This window comes from Buceros rhinoceros, unplaced genomic scaffold (genome assembly GCF_000710305.1).
Source record: "Buceros rhinoceros silvestris isolate BGI_N320 unplaced genomic scaffold, ASM71030v1 scaffold11405, whole genome shotgun sequence".
In the NCBI taxonomy this organism is placed as follows: Eukaryota; Metazoa; Chordata; class Aves; order Bucerotiformes; family Bucerotidae; genus Buceros; species Buceros rhinoceros.
This window is the reverse complement of record NW_010414604.1, coordinates 16069-32820: the sequence shown is the minus strand read 5'-3', so window position 1 is coordinate 32820 and position 16752 is coordinate 16069. Positions and strand designations below refer to the sequence as shown.

At 36.7% G+C, this 16752-nt stretch overlaps 1 protein-coding gene across 1 annotated transcript in view; it reads right to left on the bottom strand.

Moving 5' to 3' along the window:
• The window catches only part of LOC104494329 (glutaminase kidney isoform, mitochondrial-like), a gene marked incomplete at its 5' end in the record, with an annotated part of 31033 nt that overhangs the window by 4142 nt on the left and 10139 nt on the right, over positions 1–16752 (bottom strand). Inside the window, 6 exons of the mRNA XM_010137146.1 lie at positions 2670–2720; positions 3245–3311; positions 4387–4445; positions 4718–4750; positions 12309–12367; positions 14583–14746. Of these exons, the coding sequence (XP_010135448.1) occupies positions 2670–2720; positions 3245–3311; positions 4387–4445; positions 4718–4750; positions 12309–12367; positions 14583–14746 (433 nt within the window). The remainder of the gene's footprint in view (positions 1–2669; positions 2721–3244; positions 3312–4386; positions 4446–4717; positions 4751–12308; positions 12368–14582; positions 14747–16752) is intronic.

The window sequence follows — 16752 nt, the reverse complement described above, 5'->3', positions numbered from 1 at the left end:
CTTAATTCCAGCACGTCCTGCTGAGTCAGCCTTATTTCACCTTTCTCTCATATTACATTATGATATATTAATGATACAACCACATGATTGTTTCTCCCAGGATCCCTGCTTCAGTACAGACTATACATACTTTGGTGACACATCAGGAAATGTGATATGATGCCATCACCTGATGCTGCCTCATTTCTGCAGAAACCAAAAGATAAGCTGGTTTCAACCTGAAGCTGAAACGCTACTCTGAAAAGTAAACAAAAAAGTGCTTGTATTCTTGCTTTTGCCAAACAGTCATTACATGTGTCCTGGTTCGAGTTAGCACAGAACTCATTCTGTTCAGTGATTGCACTCTCCAGCTCGGTCTCTGCTCAGTGACGGCACTTTCTGAGGTTAACGGTGTATTTCTGCAGACAGCGTCTGCTTCTTGCAGTGACAGTGCTGGATGTTCACAGTCACTACCAGGGACTGCTGTGCAGAAAGGCTCTGGCTGATACTTTCTGCTGTGCAGACCAAGGTCACTGCTAAATCCTGTGTCCCACACTGGGGTGCAGTAAGTGAGGGGCCGCACCTGCGGGGAGGAGCAGACAGGACAGGTGACCCTACACTGACCAACAAGGTGTTCCATCCCACAGAGGTCATATCTGGTATAAAGCTGAGGGTCTCGCTCTCTCTTGCCTCCTCTTCAACGGTCAACGTCTGAGGAGGACTCTGTTCTGCCTTCAATCCCAGGATGGCATCCTTGGATCCAGTTCCTGCATCTATTTCCTGTCTGCTGCTGAGCTCAACCTGGGCCTTCCCCAGTGCCTGTCCTGCAGCATCAGTGGTGACAGTGATGTGGCAGCCCGCAGGTGGGTTGGGTTCAGCATTGGCATTGTATATATTTCATTTAATTGTTTTTACTTTCATTAAAGCTGTTTCCGTTTTCTTTCCAATCCTTAAGTCCCTCTCCCTTATTCCCTTTCTCTTTCCCCTCTTTGGGAAGGGGGGGGCGGTAATAGAGAGCGTCTGTCATTTGTTTAGTGGCTGGCCCAGCTGTAACCCTTGACAACACCATACTTAATGAAGTTACCTAATCCAAGTTTGCATGAGTAGTTACTACCTGGAATTCTTATTTTCCGGGTGCCAAACTCAATACATCCTAGTCCAATCAACTGGAGTTGCAAATCAAGAGACTGTCAGAGACGCATCTAAAATAGCAACTGGGTTTTAAACATATGAAGTATTACATAATATCACCTACTTTGAAAAAAAAAAAGTGTTTCTAGGTTCTCAGTTTAAACACCTGCATTTTGTACCTCAGTTCTTTAACATGAGAACAATTCATCCTCACTTATACAGAGACGATAGGAAAGTAAGTTTATTCCTGTTCGGGAAGTTCCCAATTATGCAGGGGAGAAAGGAGCTTTACAGAAAATCCAAAGAGAAGAAATAACTGGCCTTTTCAGAAGAATCTGAGCAGAGTGTTGGAAAGTAAACGCTGTACAGTGAGAAGAAAACAGAACTGCCGCTCGTGTTTGAGCTGCCCTTTTTCTGAGTATGGAGTGAAAAGGGGATTTTGCAAGGGGGAAAAAAGAGAATGACACACAGTCATGAAATTAGAGATCATAATGAAAGAAAATGAGGAGGCCAAATACATCAGAAAAGTTAGTTTTGGCATTTCTTAACTTATGAATAGCTTTGCACTCAGAAGCTTATCAGGTCCTGAGGCAGTCGGATAGGAAGCATTTAAAAAGCACATTTAAACAGTAAATTCAAATAAACTTTCCATTTTGTTCTGTAATAAGAGAAGTTCAGAGCAGACTACTCATCAAGAGGTCAGCTAAGGCTAATCACATAGACCTCACTTCATAAACAGTTATTCAATCTACAGATTAGGGCAGGTGCCTCCCAATACAAAAAAATCAGATGAGATCTGCATTTAAAAATATAGTTTGTAATTTGCGTAAGTAAGAGCAAGTCTCATGAGTCAAAAATAATTCATTTTGCGAACGCAACTCTAGATTTTTTTTTTTTTTTCAAACTCTCCTGGGCAGACTGAATCAGTAACACAACTTGAACTGCCTCTTGAGCACTACTTGCAGCAGAGCGGAGCTGTGAATGTTTTAACATTAGGAAACCCTTACTGAGGAAATACCTCACACTTGCCAAGTTCTCATTTTGTGACAGTTGCAAATAACTTGCTGAAAGTGGGGGAGGGGAGAATATATGTGACTAGATTCTTTGTTTTATTTACAAGCATTAAAATAAGCTAAAAGGAGATATTCCTACTATTTCATTTATAACGCTACCCTTGAACTTAAAACAGAGCATGCATATACTTTTTTAGTTATACAGAGAGTTTAAAACACTTCCAAGTACAATAAAGAGCAGCAACCCAAAGAAGCAGAAATATTTTGTCAAACTCACTGAATACAAGACATTTTAAGCTTCTACCTACTAGTGTTTTAAGAACGATTGCTAGTCTGCATTAGCAATAGAGACACCTCAGTACATCACCTACACAAAAATGTACCAGGATACATCAAACGTACGTTGTTCATGCTCAGGGTTTAACAGAAGCTGACAAGTATAACCGTAAGCCATTAAAGCCTTCATATCTACGAACAAATCAGCTTCTACAGCTTATCACACTAATTCTAAGGTTTATAATGAGTCTCAACTTTAAAGTCAGTTACCTGAAAATAGAAGTCTAGAATAGCAACCATATCCGTGCCTTCAGGAAAGCACTGAGGAAGAAAAACAAAGAGAGTCTTTAGCTAAAACTACGACTAAAGTACTGCTTCTAGAGAGACATAAATTAAGCTATAATCTTGTCAGTAAATATTTATTTAAATAAAACAAGTAGAAATCTTAAATCACATCAGATGTAAAAATAACACAGTGCGGTGTGGTCAATAAGTTAGACAGTAAAATATTTTTCACTATAGCTTCCAGCACCTTTAAATCAGCAAACTGCAAAATGCATCTAGGATTTTTATAAAGTCATCCGTACAGCACAGATTATGCATTTTACCACAAATAAAACAAATTATCATGGCTATGATAGAGAAAAAAAGGTTATAGGTTTTGTATTAGAATTACAGAATCACCACACTTTCTAGATTACAGCATTTTGAGAAACAGTATGAAAACATATACAGTACTGGAACAATTTATGTCATACTCTACTTGAAATTAATTAAAAATCTTCGCAAACTAGGAAAAAACCCCACAACACAGTCTCCAAAATACAATAAGCAAAGAGATCAACCTTTTTTTCCTTCAAGTAATAGCCGATTGCAAAGTTTCTATCTCCACTCTCTCTTTCAGACTGGAACCTTAAAATAAAAAAACATTTTTAAAAAATACAACACAACACACCAAACTTTCAAAAAAATGCTGAATGTTGGAGACACATAATGTAATTCAGTAATTCTGTGTGTAAAGGATGCATCACTGCTGAACACAAACCTTCTACCATCGGGACAAAAGCAGCCATAGGAGCTCATCACAGTACACCCAATTGGAATGAATTAGTTTTGACATCTGAATACATACAGCACTGGTGACCTACATATACATCAGCTGTCTCGAAGATAAGGCAAAGCAGTGTAAGATCCCGTTCTTGGAAGCGTTTCTAAAAAGGCCATAGTGGAATGGAACATCGCAAAGAGTCATTCACTGCCGATGCTGACCAGTCTAGGGAGGAATCTGAGGATCGAGCTACCGGTCAGATAACCACCAGAGTGATGGCTGCACGGTTTACAGTGGTGAGTAAGTGAAGGATGAAGCCTAAAGGAGTCTGTATGATACAAGGGTAGGTCGTTCTCTCCGGTCTGGTTCCTTCCATGGCAAACCCTTCTACACTAACAAAGCTCAGGAAAACTCTAGGTATTCTCATTCTGCTTCTCTGAGTGCACATGCCAACTAGCAACCTGGAACCAACTCGCTCTATGGAATCTTTATTATTCTCCCAGTGTGGCCTCAAAAAGGTTTTTGGAATGCTATGCATTGAGTTAATAGGGGGAATTGGTTTAGAAAAGAATTTGAATATGCAAAATAAAAAAGCAATTGTATACAGTAGCTTTCTAAATTTGACACATGGCCATCGACACGCAGAGTTTAATGTTTAATGTGAATGCCAGGAAGGTAAGAGGTGCACTTACAGCTCTCACTGCCATAGCACCAACAGAGCACTAAGACAGAACAATGACATTTCAAAGAGGTAACAAACACTTTTCTGAGACATTTAGCTCCACTGATGTCAGAGACATGCACAACCTTAGCTCTTGTACATTTTAAGCCAAATATTAGTGATGAAATGATGTAGTGTAAATGACTATACTTTGCCATAACCTCAGTCAGCTGAGACATTTTCCACCTAACTGCATTAAGTCAATAAACAATACTTACGTAGCATTACTAAATCCAACATACTCATTACCAGCCATTTTATTCATGAACTGCATCACCTGTTAAGAGACAGAGAGGAGGGCGGAAAGCATGCTAACATTTCCAGTCATTAAAAAGTCGTAACTGAAGAACTTTTAATCCAGCCTTACCCATATATCTTGTAACACAACTTTACAAATGCCATCCAAATCATTACATGTTTAAACAAACAAGTACAGGCAAAAAGACAAAACATTTGAAATTACTAAAATTTCATTGGCAATTCCCGTGCTATCTCGAGAATCTTACCACTGAATTTAGTTAAAAAAGGAATGTCGTAACATTAACTTACGTAGTCAAATTTTTCTGCGTTATTTGCTCCTTGCTGCAAGAAAAGAAAAAATAATTTACAAAAATTGTTAACATAAGGAAGAAGTTAGTTCACTTAACAGTATTAGGATTTTTAATACATGTAACTAACGTATGAGGCTAATTAAGAATAAGGTACTAGGTACTACAATAATTTCATATATATGAAAATTATTAAAGTGTTAGGTAAGCAATCTTTAATTATCATTTAAATAAAATAATCCTAGAAGAGTTTTATCAAACACCTGTATGTTGGAAATTAATTTAAACTGAAAAAAGGTACGCTTTATTTTAAGTGCTCTCTATTCAACATTACATGTTTGAGATAAGTAAATAAGTAGTAGTTAAAGAAAAAAAAATACAAAAGTAACTTCAATCAGGATAATGGTAATGAAAACACTAACTTTTAGAGATTAGTAACCCAAAGATATTCTTGTATTACCAGAGCTGAGCATAGATAAGTTCAAGCTGAAGTTAACTGAAGTTAAAATATTTCTATGGCTAGCGCTCATACTAACAATTTAGATTGAAGACTTAAAATAAAGTGATACCCCTTACTATGAAAATAATTGCATTTAATCAAAAATATCTGATTTGATTAATATCTGATTAATGCCCTAGCTATTAAAAATTAAACAGAAAAACAGAATTTCACTTCAGAGAGTACAACACTGTGCTAACAATAGATGGAAAAAATCTCAATCCAATGTAGTAAGAATGCTAGTGAAATTCAATTCTTAGGGTTGGTTGGTTTGGTTTTTTGGGGGGAGGATGAAGGGTGTTATTTTGAGGCTTTTTTTTTTTCCCTGCCCCATTTAAGAATATTCTCAAATTTAGCAGCTGCCAGTTAAAGATGTATTAATTCTTTACAGGTCTCTGACAGGCGACATTTCACAAATTCCTATATCAAGATGTTGAAAGAGGGGTGGGAGGTGAAAAAGAGCACATGGTCTGCTGGGGGGAGCTTTTAGTGTTTTGAAGTAGCCAAGTAGAATTTTTGGAGGAAGTTTAAAAAACAATGGCATCACATACACAAGTGGAAAGAATGCATCTGTAGCAGATGGGTTTATAAATAATTTTAATATTAAAGATAATCTATTTAGATAACAAAACTCTGTTTAACATATCTCAAACAATTCAGGACACTACTTGCACTGGGTGCTGTATGGGAACGGGGAAGTGGAAAAAAACTGAAGCTTTGTATCAACCCGTATTTTACTGCAATGAAATGCGTAAAGCCAGTCTCATTTCCCACTCTGTGTGTGGATTAGGGTGCTGCAGATAATCTTTGAAGCCCATGCATCAGCTCATCTACAAGAGGATGTGCAGTCACACACGTACCATCACTAGCTGAAAGGAACACCACACTGTCTTGTCAAAATTATGCGCCAGTGGTTACCTTAGGCATAAAGGCTAATAACCCTGCTCTTAAAGGCAATAATCTCTAGCTAATTTGCAATAAGAAAAAAAAAAAGATACATTTCATCAAAATGTTCCTGTATAATATACCAGAACACAAGCCTTAAAAATTTAAATCCAAATCTGTTCAATGAAAAATAATTAAAAGAAGAAATTACCAACTTCATTGAACTGTTGCAGTTGTCAAAATATTCCATAGATCCTAATGCTGTAAAATATGTAACAACATTTAAACCACAAAAACCTTTTCAACCTTTCAAATGCACAATGAACATCTTTTTCTGGGGAAGTGGGTCGGCATTAGTTATGGGATGCTGCATTGATAATTGTATGGTTAGACATGTATAATAAATTTAAACAAGTTCTTTTGTTAAAAAAAGAAAGAGGGAGAAAGGGATCATGCTTTCTGCAAAAATATAAATACATAATACTTCACTCTTTTTTTTTTTCCCAGTTGAAAAAAAAATTCCTAGCCCTTTAACAAAAACTTGGCTTTATCAGCAGCATATAAAACTGGTGGGCAAAACACTCAATGCAAACTTTTTCCACATCGACTTGCAATAAAAAAAGGTTTCTGTTTAAAATTTACATCTAATCTCGTATTTCAGGAAGAAAATCTTTTGTATCCTAACTCAGATGATGCAGTTTAAGTCCCTGACTTTCCACACTCTTGACAGGTACTTTATATCAAACCCAAAACCATTGCTACTGAAATCAGACTGCTTGTGGACCTAAAATAGTTGCCTCAGTAATCACAGGACCAAGACCTCAGCAAGGATTTAACGTTAACGCATAACTGAAACAGAAAACTTGCTTCCATACACACGATGACTAAAAAACATATTAGTTTTCCTCTTTCAGCAACTGACACAGGGATGCTGCTCCTAAAAAGCTGAAGAGACACAGAGGCAACACACATTCTATGATTAAAATTAAATTGAATATTAAATCCTAATAGTCAGAATAACCAGAACTTTTCCCATAATAATTTATATAAATTAGAGACAACAAAATCTTTGTTCTTGCACAAGTGCTTCTTATGTTTAGCTTCATTGTTAAGCCCATGAGGTTGGGGGCACTGTGACAGTATTTCTTAAAAAGCATTTTTATTTACGTTCAGATGCAATTCATCTGTCTAGAATATCACAGGAAATGTTCCATGCACTAACTCCACAAACACTTAGTACATTTACTAGAACATATGTCCATATACACACTTACTATATACATGCTTGTGTGTATATACATATGAAAAAACACTTTTAAATGAACACAAAATGAAATTGGAAATGCTACGATTGAAGCAGTTTTATAGGCAGAAAATTCAAACTTGCAGAAGACAGCTCAAGACAATTTTGTCAATGCTTAAAACCACAATGGACACCATGGCTGTCGTTCATAAATTTGAATTTTTTGACTGTGTCAGGTTTTAGTGATCTTCCCTTTTTTTTTTTCTGTTTTTTTTTCTTTAAACAAGATACTTTTATTCTTTGTGTTTGCACTACAAAAATATAACACAGTTGCATAGGTTGCATGCCTATATGTACAAAGGAAAGAAGAGACCCATGGATACTTACCAGAGCTTGCAACAACAAAATTAGGCAATATTTATTAGAAAAGTAGTTAACATGAGGCACTTTTCATTGATCAATCTTCAGTGTTTATATGATTAGATCATATAAGCTCTTCCCATATTGTCTCTTCTTAAAATAATCATTGAATTTTGAATCTAAGCCAAGCTAATAAAAACATCTGGATCAAAAAAAGTTTATACTCTTCTAAAAATAGAAGGTTGTTTAAAAATTGACTTGTGGAAATTTTTTTAAGCCAAATTTATAACCTAACACTATACCTGTGATGCCAACACCCACGAAAAAATGTCAGAGTGCAAGGAAACACGTCATTACATTAACTTAATGGTTAATGTCTTTATTTTAGTTTTCTATCCTTACATGTTTTAAATTTTATTTGTTAACCTGGGCCTGTTCTGAGAACTGGTGTCTTGACTACGTAGCGTGCCATTTTCAGCTTTGAAATACTTGACAGCACACGGTCACAGACAGTATTTGACCCCCTAAGACCAATACCATTACTATTCAAAATACATGTAAGAATTATTTTTGTGCCCTTTGGGTATTAAATACTTGCACATCTGGCCACTGAATACAAGTCATTTCAAATATCACTACTCCATATTTTACATCAAATAACATCCAATACACTGGAGTTCGAAGTCCAGAATAACATGAATGTATGTTCTGTCCAAAATTAGTTACTACAAGAAAAGTAATAACCCAGAAAGAGAGCAAACCAAAATAAAGACAACTATCTGGCAGAGAAGATCACAACGCCAACACGTTTTGAAGAGCTATGTATGGACGTTTACACACCAGACTATCAGGAAGGAAAACTAGTGAGTAGCATAGAGCAATTAAGCTAAATGGTACTATTCATTGAAACTGTATCACCAAATAAACCCAATAAACCATGCATCTTCACACCCTGCAAGTATCAGACCATTACTGCATCGTTTTTTTAATAACTGTATCCCAACAGCAAACAGATACATGGCACAGCTGGACAGGTTTTCCCACCATTCTTTGCCTCATTTATTTTATGACTTATCAGCATATTTAGAAAGCTTATAAGTTTATCAGATACATCTCTATGTTTTACACACACAAAAAAAGGCTTTCATTGAGTGAAGTTTTTTCAGGGTCAGTAAGATCAGCAGTTTCGTCTTTTTTTTTTTCCCCCCAAGGACTATAAACATCGCCATACCCTGTCACTCCCTGCAACATGTCTAAATGCTTCCCATGTTAATCCTTCACCACAGAACACCTCCCCTCACCAAGCATGGTCACTGTCTGTGTAAAACTCTGCATAGGGCTGTCAGCGGTTAGCTGACAACTTTGCAATTGGCAAATACAGAGTTCCACTGTATTTGCCCAAACCTTTGCTGTGGGAAAGCTTTTATCCACAGACGGAATCTTGAAGCATACAATTAAAATGGCTTCAGATTAATCCCTTTTCCTCTGGTGACTCCTTCCACAGGCATCTGCCACCTTCTAAGTGTTTCACTCTCAACCCTTCCTCTTCATCTCATTTGCACTTGTAAGGCGCTACCCTCTCCAGTCAGTCAAGACCTGTGGAAGTGGGCAATTGCTGACACAACCTGACATTCCTGGAGCTGACGTGCTTTGAAAACTGGGCTTAAGGTTTAAGAAAAAAGAACAGCTCAAAGCATTAAAATGTATCCAATGCTAGAAGCAGAGAAGACTTTTCCCAGTCAATGTGATGTACAGAAAGCTGCATGGTTACAGCATGCAGATCTGCACTAGATCTGTACAAGACCTGAATCATCTTCTTTTAAGCACCCCTATCTCCTTGGAGACATGGAAGAATTCACAATTTTATCTAATATCGCTTTTCCATAAATTGCTGTAATTGCCACTAACCTTTTCTTTTGATAAGTTATTTGAAAATTGACCTACGTAATTTATGTAACTAGAAATAAAGAAATGGCTGCACAATTACAAACACAGGAAAAGGTCCTTAGGGGTTTTTTAAAACTTAATTTCATTATGACAGCCCACAGGATGTCCTTTCGCTAAAGCAGTTTTACCGCAGATACATTTTAAATTGCTGGAAGAGTCTGTGCAGTGTAACACAAGCACAGTTAGAACAGAGCCATGAGTTAAAGCACCAGAATGTAAACACATCGTAGTTCCAAACACATGACAGTAGGAGAATCATTTAAGCTGGCAAAAGTATGAATAGAGTCATGTCTAAGTAAGTTGAAGAAATGTATGACTTAACGTGCACATACACTTTCTCATTTATGATTATGAACAGTAAAGGCTAAACATCCCATTACAGTTTTGGTCTATGCTCTGTTCCAAGGTGGAGATACCACATTCTTAAGGCAGTCAGGACTGGGTATGTGATACTAAGAACCACTTTTTCCCCTAAAATGTAAACATACTACATATCCTGACAAAAAGATTACTCCAAGCATCACCTCTTATCCACAAGTAATCACAATTAGTGTCAGATTCTGAGGGCAGCTGTGTGCAACATCATGCGTAAGTAACAGCTGCTAAACTCAGCATGACATATACAAACTTTGAAGGGCTTCTTGTACCAATTTCTCAGAAAGAAATAATGGATATCAAAGGAGGTAAAAGCATTCTTAACACTGAAATACAGCAGCAATCTCTCCAAAGCAATCAACATGCTGTCATTAGATCAATATCATACATGGTGAATTTGACCATGTTTAACATCTTTTAATTTTCTTGGACTCTAGGAGCCATAGAGAGTCTTCAAGATGTGCAAGTAACCCTTAAATAAAGAGAATGAATGCAGAGGAACTGAAGGCAAAATATGGGTTAATGAAGCCACCTTTTCCAGAAAAAAAGTCTTAGATTAGATCAAATATAAATGTGAATTACTAAATTAACTGAGTAGCTAGTAGGGATACTGTTAAGTTGCAGATCGTAAAGAAGTTATTTCACAAAAAAATACAACCGTTAGGTAAGTTTGTACCTGTGACCCCCTACGTAATCTTCTTCAGATTATCTCTGGTTAGTTATTCAAATGATACATGGTATCTTAGTGGAAGGAGTACATAAAATAATCTACATTTTAATCACACTGAGAACAAATAATGGAGTGTGATAAGATATGTGTCCATTAGACGTGCAGTTATCACATGCAAAAACGTTAGTGCAATGCAATATTCTTCAGAAGAACATTACAGAAAAAAAAAAACTTTAAAAAAAAGCAAAACCAATCCCCCAACCTTCTAACAAGTACCAGGATTGCATGCAGGAAACAAATCCATGTTCTCTGTTCAGAAGTAAACCAGTTATTGAGAACTACGTGCCTGCTGCAAGAGGCAAGTGCTTGTGTTTTGCCTTATGACTAGGAGGGTACATTGTAGTAGGACTAATATTTCAGCATTTCAGACAAATGTGTTAATTCCCATTTTAAAATTCACTATTATCCAAGAGAATTTCAATGCTCAATCAACCTTTAGAAAAACATTAAATGTGAATAAATTTACCTGTCATACTTAAGGCCATTTTCTTTCACCTACAGCTATTAAAGATAAATGTCTTTAAGCAGGAGTTCTTATATCTTCTTTAAATATAAAATAACAGAAAATCATGATCTAAGTAATTTTACAATGATTTGGAAATAAGAGGTAGGAAACACACTGTAGCTAACGGACTTTGAAACATAACCAAGAAAAACACTATAAATAAGATTTTTAGACCTTTAAAGTAACAGTATTAAGTCTTCTACTTCAAAACTCCAGGGGACTGACATGTTCCCCACAACTCTAAGCAGGTACCTCTTTGAGGGAAAAAAAAAAAAAAAAACAACTTTTTTTGTACCAGCAGCTACCAAATAAAGGCAGAAAATACAAGCAAGGTATTTGACAAACATTAGCATTATGTGGCATTCATGCCATTTACAACTCCCAGAGATATACACAGCTATTCTAAGGAAAAACAAAATACAGCTTTCTCAAAGTCTCAAAACCATGGACTAAAGATGGTAAGTCATTTTCAGCTGATTTACTCACGAAAACACATGTAAACGTTTCCAAAGACACTTAGTTAAGAAAGCATGTTTAACATCCCAACAGAAACTATGTAAGATAGAAGTTAAACATAACTTAGTTGTACAGTATGTTAATAGCAGACAAATTCACCGAAGTGCAAATACAGCTGCATTGCTCCTGTACCAGCTATAGTATCTTCCATTTCTTCTGTACAGCAAGAAATACGCTTGTAACTAAACATTCAGAAGTTTATTCCTGGGGAACATGCTCTTAGCATTTAACAAGCATGAGGCAATTCTCTCAAGAGAATATCACGTGTTGTTTAGTTAAAGAAGGAAACAAAACTAAAAACACGAAGGAAAAAGTCTTCCAGCTGCACTGTTCATTTTTAAAACTGCTGGTCTAACACTGCGTTTGTTTGGCAGTGTTAACTGCTACAAAACATCAGTGCTCGTCTGCCTGCTAACGCCTGAACTGCCAGCAGATAATGCACACGTAAAATGAAAACAGCTCGTCATCTGTACAAGACACATTTTCTACACTGTTAAAATACTCTGAAAGAAACTAAAAATGAACTGTTTACCTTGATTAAAGATGTGATCACAATTGCTCCAGCATTCACCATAGGGTTATGAGGCCTGTCTGTGGAATAAAGTTTTCAATTACAGACGTATCCCAAGACATGTTTGTCAAACAAAACCAGTCAAGTGTTCAAGTGAGAAATGATAAATATTAATGTGTGACTTAAAGCTATGATCATGACTACTTCACAGTCCAGTAAATCAGTTTGGCATAATTACTCTTCTTGAAAATTTTGACTCCTTTCAAGCATTCCAAGATTTGCAACATTTGCAAGTGGAACAATTTCTAAAGGACTTCACAGGTTTTCCTCCGAGTTACAAAGTCTTGGGGATTTTAACTGTTCAAAGATATCATTTAAAAAAAAAAATTAAAAAAACCCACAGTTCTTGAATTTCCTTATTGCTGTACATGAATACAAAATCCTGATTCTTTTTAAGAATCAGAGGTTTCTGTTGCCAGCTTCTAAAATACAAATACGAATTTACTCATCCCCTCACTAGAATTTAACTGACTTTACAACTGACTTGCATATACCTGTGACAGTTAAGTTTTTTTCTTTTTATCACTAATCCTGGTATTAACAGTATTTTTGCATTTGTGGCTGCTCATGTGAATGAATCACCTTCTTTTCTTCTTCTTCTCGAAAAAAACCAAAAAAAGCTTTCCTTATCAGCTCTCTTTCTTTTCCCAAACACAAGTCTTCCTTCTTCAATATCTACCTCCTATGGTTTTTGTTTTGTTTTTTAACTAGGATGTTGATTTGTGAGGGTTCTGGTGTCTGAAAACACGCATGTTCCAATTGCCAAATACTCTGCATATCCAGACTTAATACAACTATATAAATCTACAAATAGAGTGTAATCCCTTTTTCCCTCCTCTTCCTTCACTCATAGAAACTTCAACTTCCCTGTCTCTCCTTGTAATGGAAATGTGCCTATTAATCAGATTGCTACCTCCTTCATCTAAGGACTGCACAGCTAAGCGGCTGTTTAGGTTAGCTCTCACACATTTTTCTCGTGTCAGTTATATCAGCCACACAAACACATAGTTAAAAATTAAATTTCTCTCATGTGAATTAGTCTTCTCCAGTGATCTCATGCACACTGGTCAAACTTTCAATAATCGCAGTTCTCTTATTGCATAACAGTGTTATAAACCCTCTTACAAAAAGGCAGCCGTCCTTGCACTGTACAACACTGTATTTGGAAAAACCAGGAAAGAGCGAACAAGACAGAAAAGCCTGACAAAGCACTTAATTCCCTCTTGGCACATGGTATTCCATTACCACTTACTAACACAGTAAAAATTATTTCAAGATATGAACTATATCAAGATGTATTTTATTTGTAGGTTTGAAAAGATGTTTTTAAGGTACGTACCAAATATAATTATGTATCATTAATACATTCCTAACATATATATTCGTCAGAATTCAATACAATCCTTGATAAAAATATCACCCAAGCCTTATGCTGTTAATTAAATATTAATTGCAATACCATGGCAACAGAAACACTGTCTGTTCTCTTACTCAGAAAGATCCCCGAAAAGAAACATTTGTGTTTCAGAGATAACATCCAGTATTTCCTCTAAGGCTGCATGAGTCACTCTTCCCAGATTTTTGCCAGAATGTTTTTTAAAATAATTTTCATGCTTGAGAATGTAACATGAAAAAGAAATAATCTAGAGAAGTACTGTATGAGAAGTTCTTGCTAAGCACTCCTGACACAAGAAAAAAATAAAATGAAAACATTATTTGGAACCACAAGCCAAAGTCAGTTCAGAATAATCTGTGGGATGATGTTCTCAATTTCACCTTCTGGAAATCAGCCAGTGCTGACCTTTAGCACCAGCAACTGCTTCACAGAAGGCCGGGAAGGGAAGTGATATACATCTGTCTTGACGTCAATTTAACACCTTTAATTCTTCCACCATCATTTTACAGAAGGCATGATTCAGGACCCTTGCTACCAACTCAGCTAAATAAATATACATTTCAAATACCTGCATTATCTAAATCCTTTGGTTTTTTCCTTCTGCTGGATAACTAGCAAATAGAACAGAAGTAATAAAGCATCTTTTACTAGCATTCTAAATTAGATAAGAGCGAGTGACAAAAGTCTACCTTGCTGATGGCAAAATATCTTGGGACACTGTCTAATAATAAGATTTAAGAAGGATACGGTAAAATGAAAAGACATTTAAAAATGTGTAGCTTGTTTTACAATTTTCTAAAATTGAGTATTTGCATTATTAAGTATTACATATCTCTTACCATCTTCATTCAGAAACAATTTGTTGAATCTTAATCCACTAGGCTCTTTACCAACGTATCTGTGCACATACTCTGTGCCAAGATCATTAACAGCAATAGCATATTTCAAAGGCTTCACACAGGACTGGAGGCAAAATGGAACTTTGGTATCGCCAACAGAATGCCTGGGAAAAACACAGATGAAGAGGTTTGAAGTTTCCTGTTTGACAGCTGTGGCAAGTAGAGTGTTAAATGCTTCAGCTATTCTCCAACATACTAGGACCACTAACAAAAACTCCCAAAAAACCTAAAGCGTATTATTACTAAGTCCCATTTTAAAGAACATAACGAAAAGGTTTAAAGGTTTTAACAGTTGCCTCCATAAGCTAAGCAGAACAAAGTTAGTTGCTGGTGATTACTGGAGTCGTAAGAAAACAAAAGCAAGTTCAGAAATGGGTTTGTACAAGAGCAAAAAAAAAAAATCACTCAGACCTCTAGTATCGCACGTACTCTACTCAACTGCAAACCTCATTTGAGTCAACAGGGTACAGCTGACCTGAATACAGCTACTCTACATATTTATGTCCATATAAACAAAGATGAGATCCAGTTCAGTTTGGGAATTTGAGGGCAATAATTAAATAGCTGCAGTTACACTCCCTTTGATAATGGCATAGGTATGCTATTACAATTATTAAATGCTATCTTTTGGAAAGTTTACTGTCAACATCTGAGTCACACTGCACCAAAGACTGACTCATATAAGCACCATATGCCCTGTCTACAGCAAAAAGCTCCAAGCAACCACTTGTCTGATGGCAAAATCCAAAGTGTATTGGCTAGTTTTCTTTGCAGAAAACATGAGAAGGTGTTCCAGTAAAGGTCCAAAGGATTCCGGGGTGACTAAGACCACCGACATGCACACAATCAGGCACACAAGTATAACAGGGTTTATTTGATCTAAAACCAGACTAAACGTGGAGTCACATAAAACACAGAGAGAATTTAGGCTTCCAAAGTATTACAACTAAAATTACTGATATTATGATTAAGACAACTAGCAAGGCGCCCTGTGGGCATTCGAAGGCAGAATAAGCGTTTCCTTCTGTCCAAGTACAATTCACCACGATGAATTAAGGGGGAAAAGGGAAAGGAGAAGTTACCTTAGTTCATGTCCTTGCCAACCCTAGGTTGGCAATTGATGTCCAAATCCAGAGTCCCCACATGGATTGTTTTAGGGGTGAAGCGTCAGTAGTTAATGGACCCTTGTGGGCGTCCCCACGGAGACAATGTGGTCCTTGTTGTGCCGTGTAGCTACCTCATCTCTGTGCCCAAGCAGCGCTGCCTTTATAGCAGAGGTTAAAGCCGCCCCTCACATAACGTATGGCCAGTACGTATGTGTGGACGGCCCCAAACTCCGCCTTCCAATTACATAACCTGTAACTTCACGCATGCCCAATTTCACTGCTGGGGTCGCTGTCTGGTGGTCATTTGATTTCATCTTTACTCTTCTTTCTCGATAAGAGTTCGTGTACATGGGAAAACTCACTCTTGTGGCAACTCCTTTCCTTTTCCCATCCCTCGGCATCTGATCACAAGGTTCATGATCATGAGCTCATCATGGGAGAGTCCGCTTTTTGTACAACTCGTCCACTACCCCCACACTATCGCTACTCCTGAAAAAGCTGCCATCCCTTGTTTATTGCAAAGCTTCCAAAACTCCCACTGCCCTCTGGTATCTTGCAAAGCTCCGTGTTCCATCTTGGACCACACTGCTTAAAGGGGGCATCTGACACAGAAGGTTTCAGAGAAACTCACAAAAACATTTTGGCAGTATAAAATCTGACACTGCACAATCCTAAATATTACAAAAACTAGCATTATAAAAACTTCCATTAGTACATGTTATAATATTCAAAATGCAAAATGCCAATTAAAAATATTCAAAAAGGAGAACATTTTTACTTTTTTCATTTTACTACGAATATTTACATTTTAATTTACTATGGATAGATTGTAATTCAGACACTTAAGCAGGGAGCTGAAAAATACTTTAGCTCACTTGTACAGCTCTTCCCCTGAAGATTATAAAGCATATGGCTAATAAGAAACAAACATACAGATCATAATAGACTACATTAAAACAAACCTCAATCTGTAGTCACCATAATCAAGTCTGATGCTCTCAGGA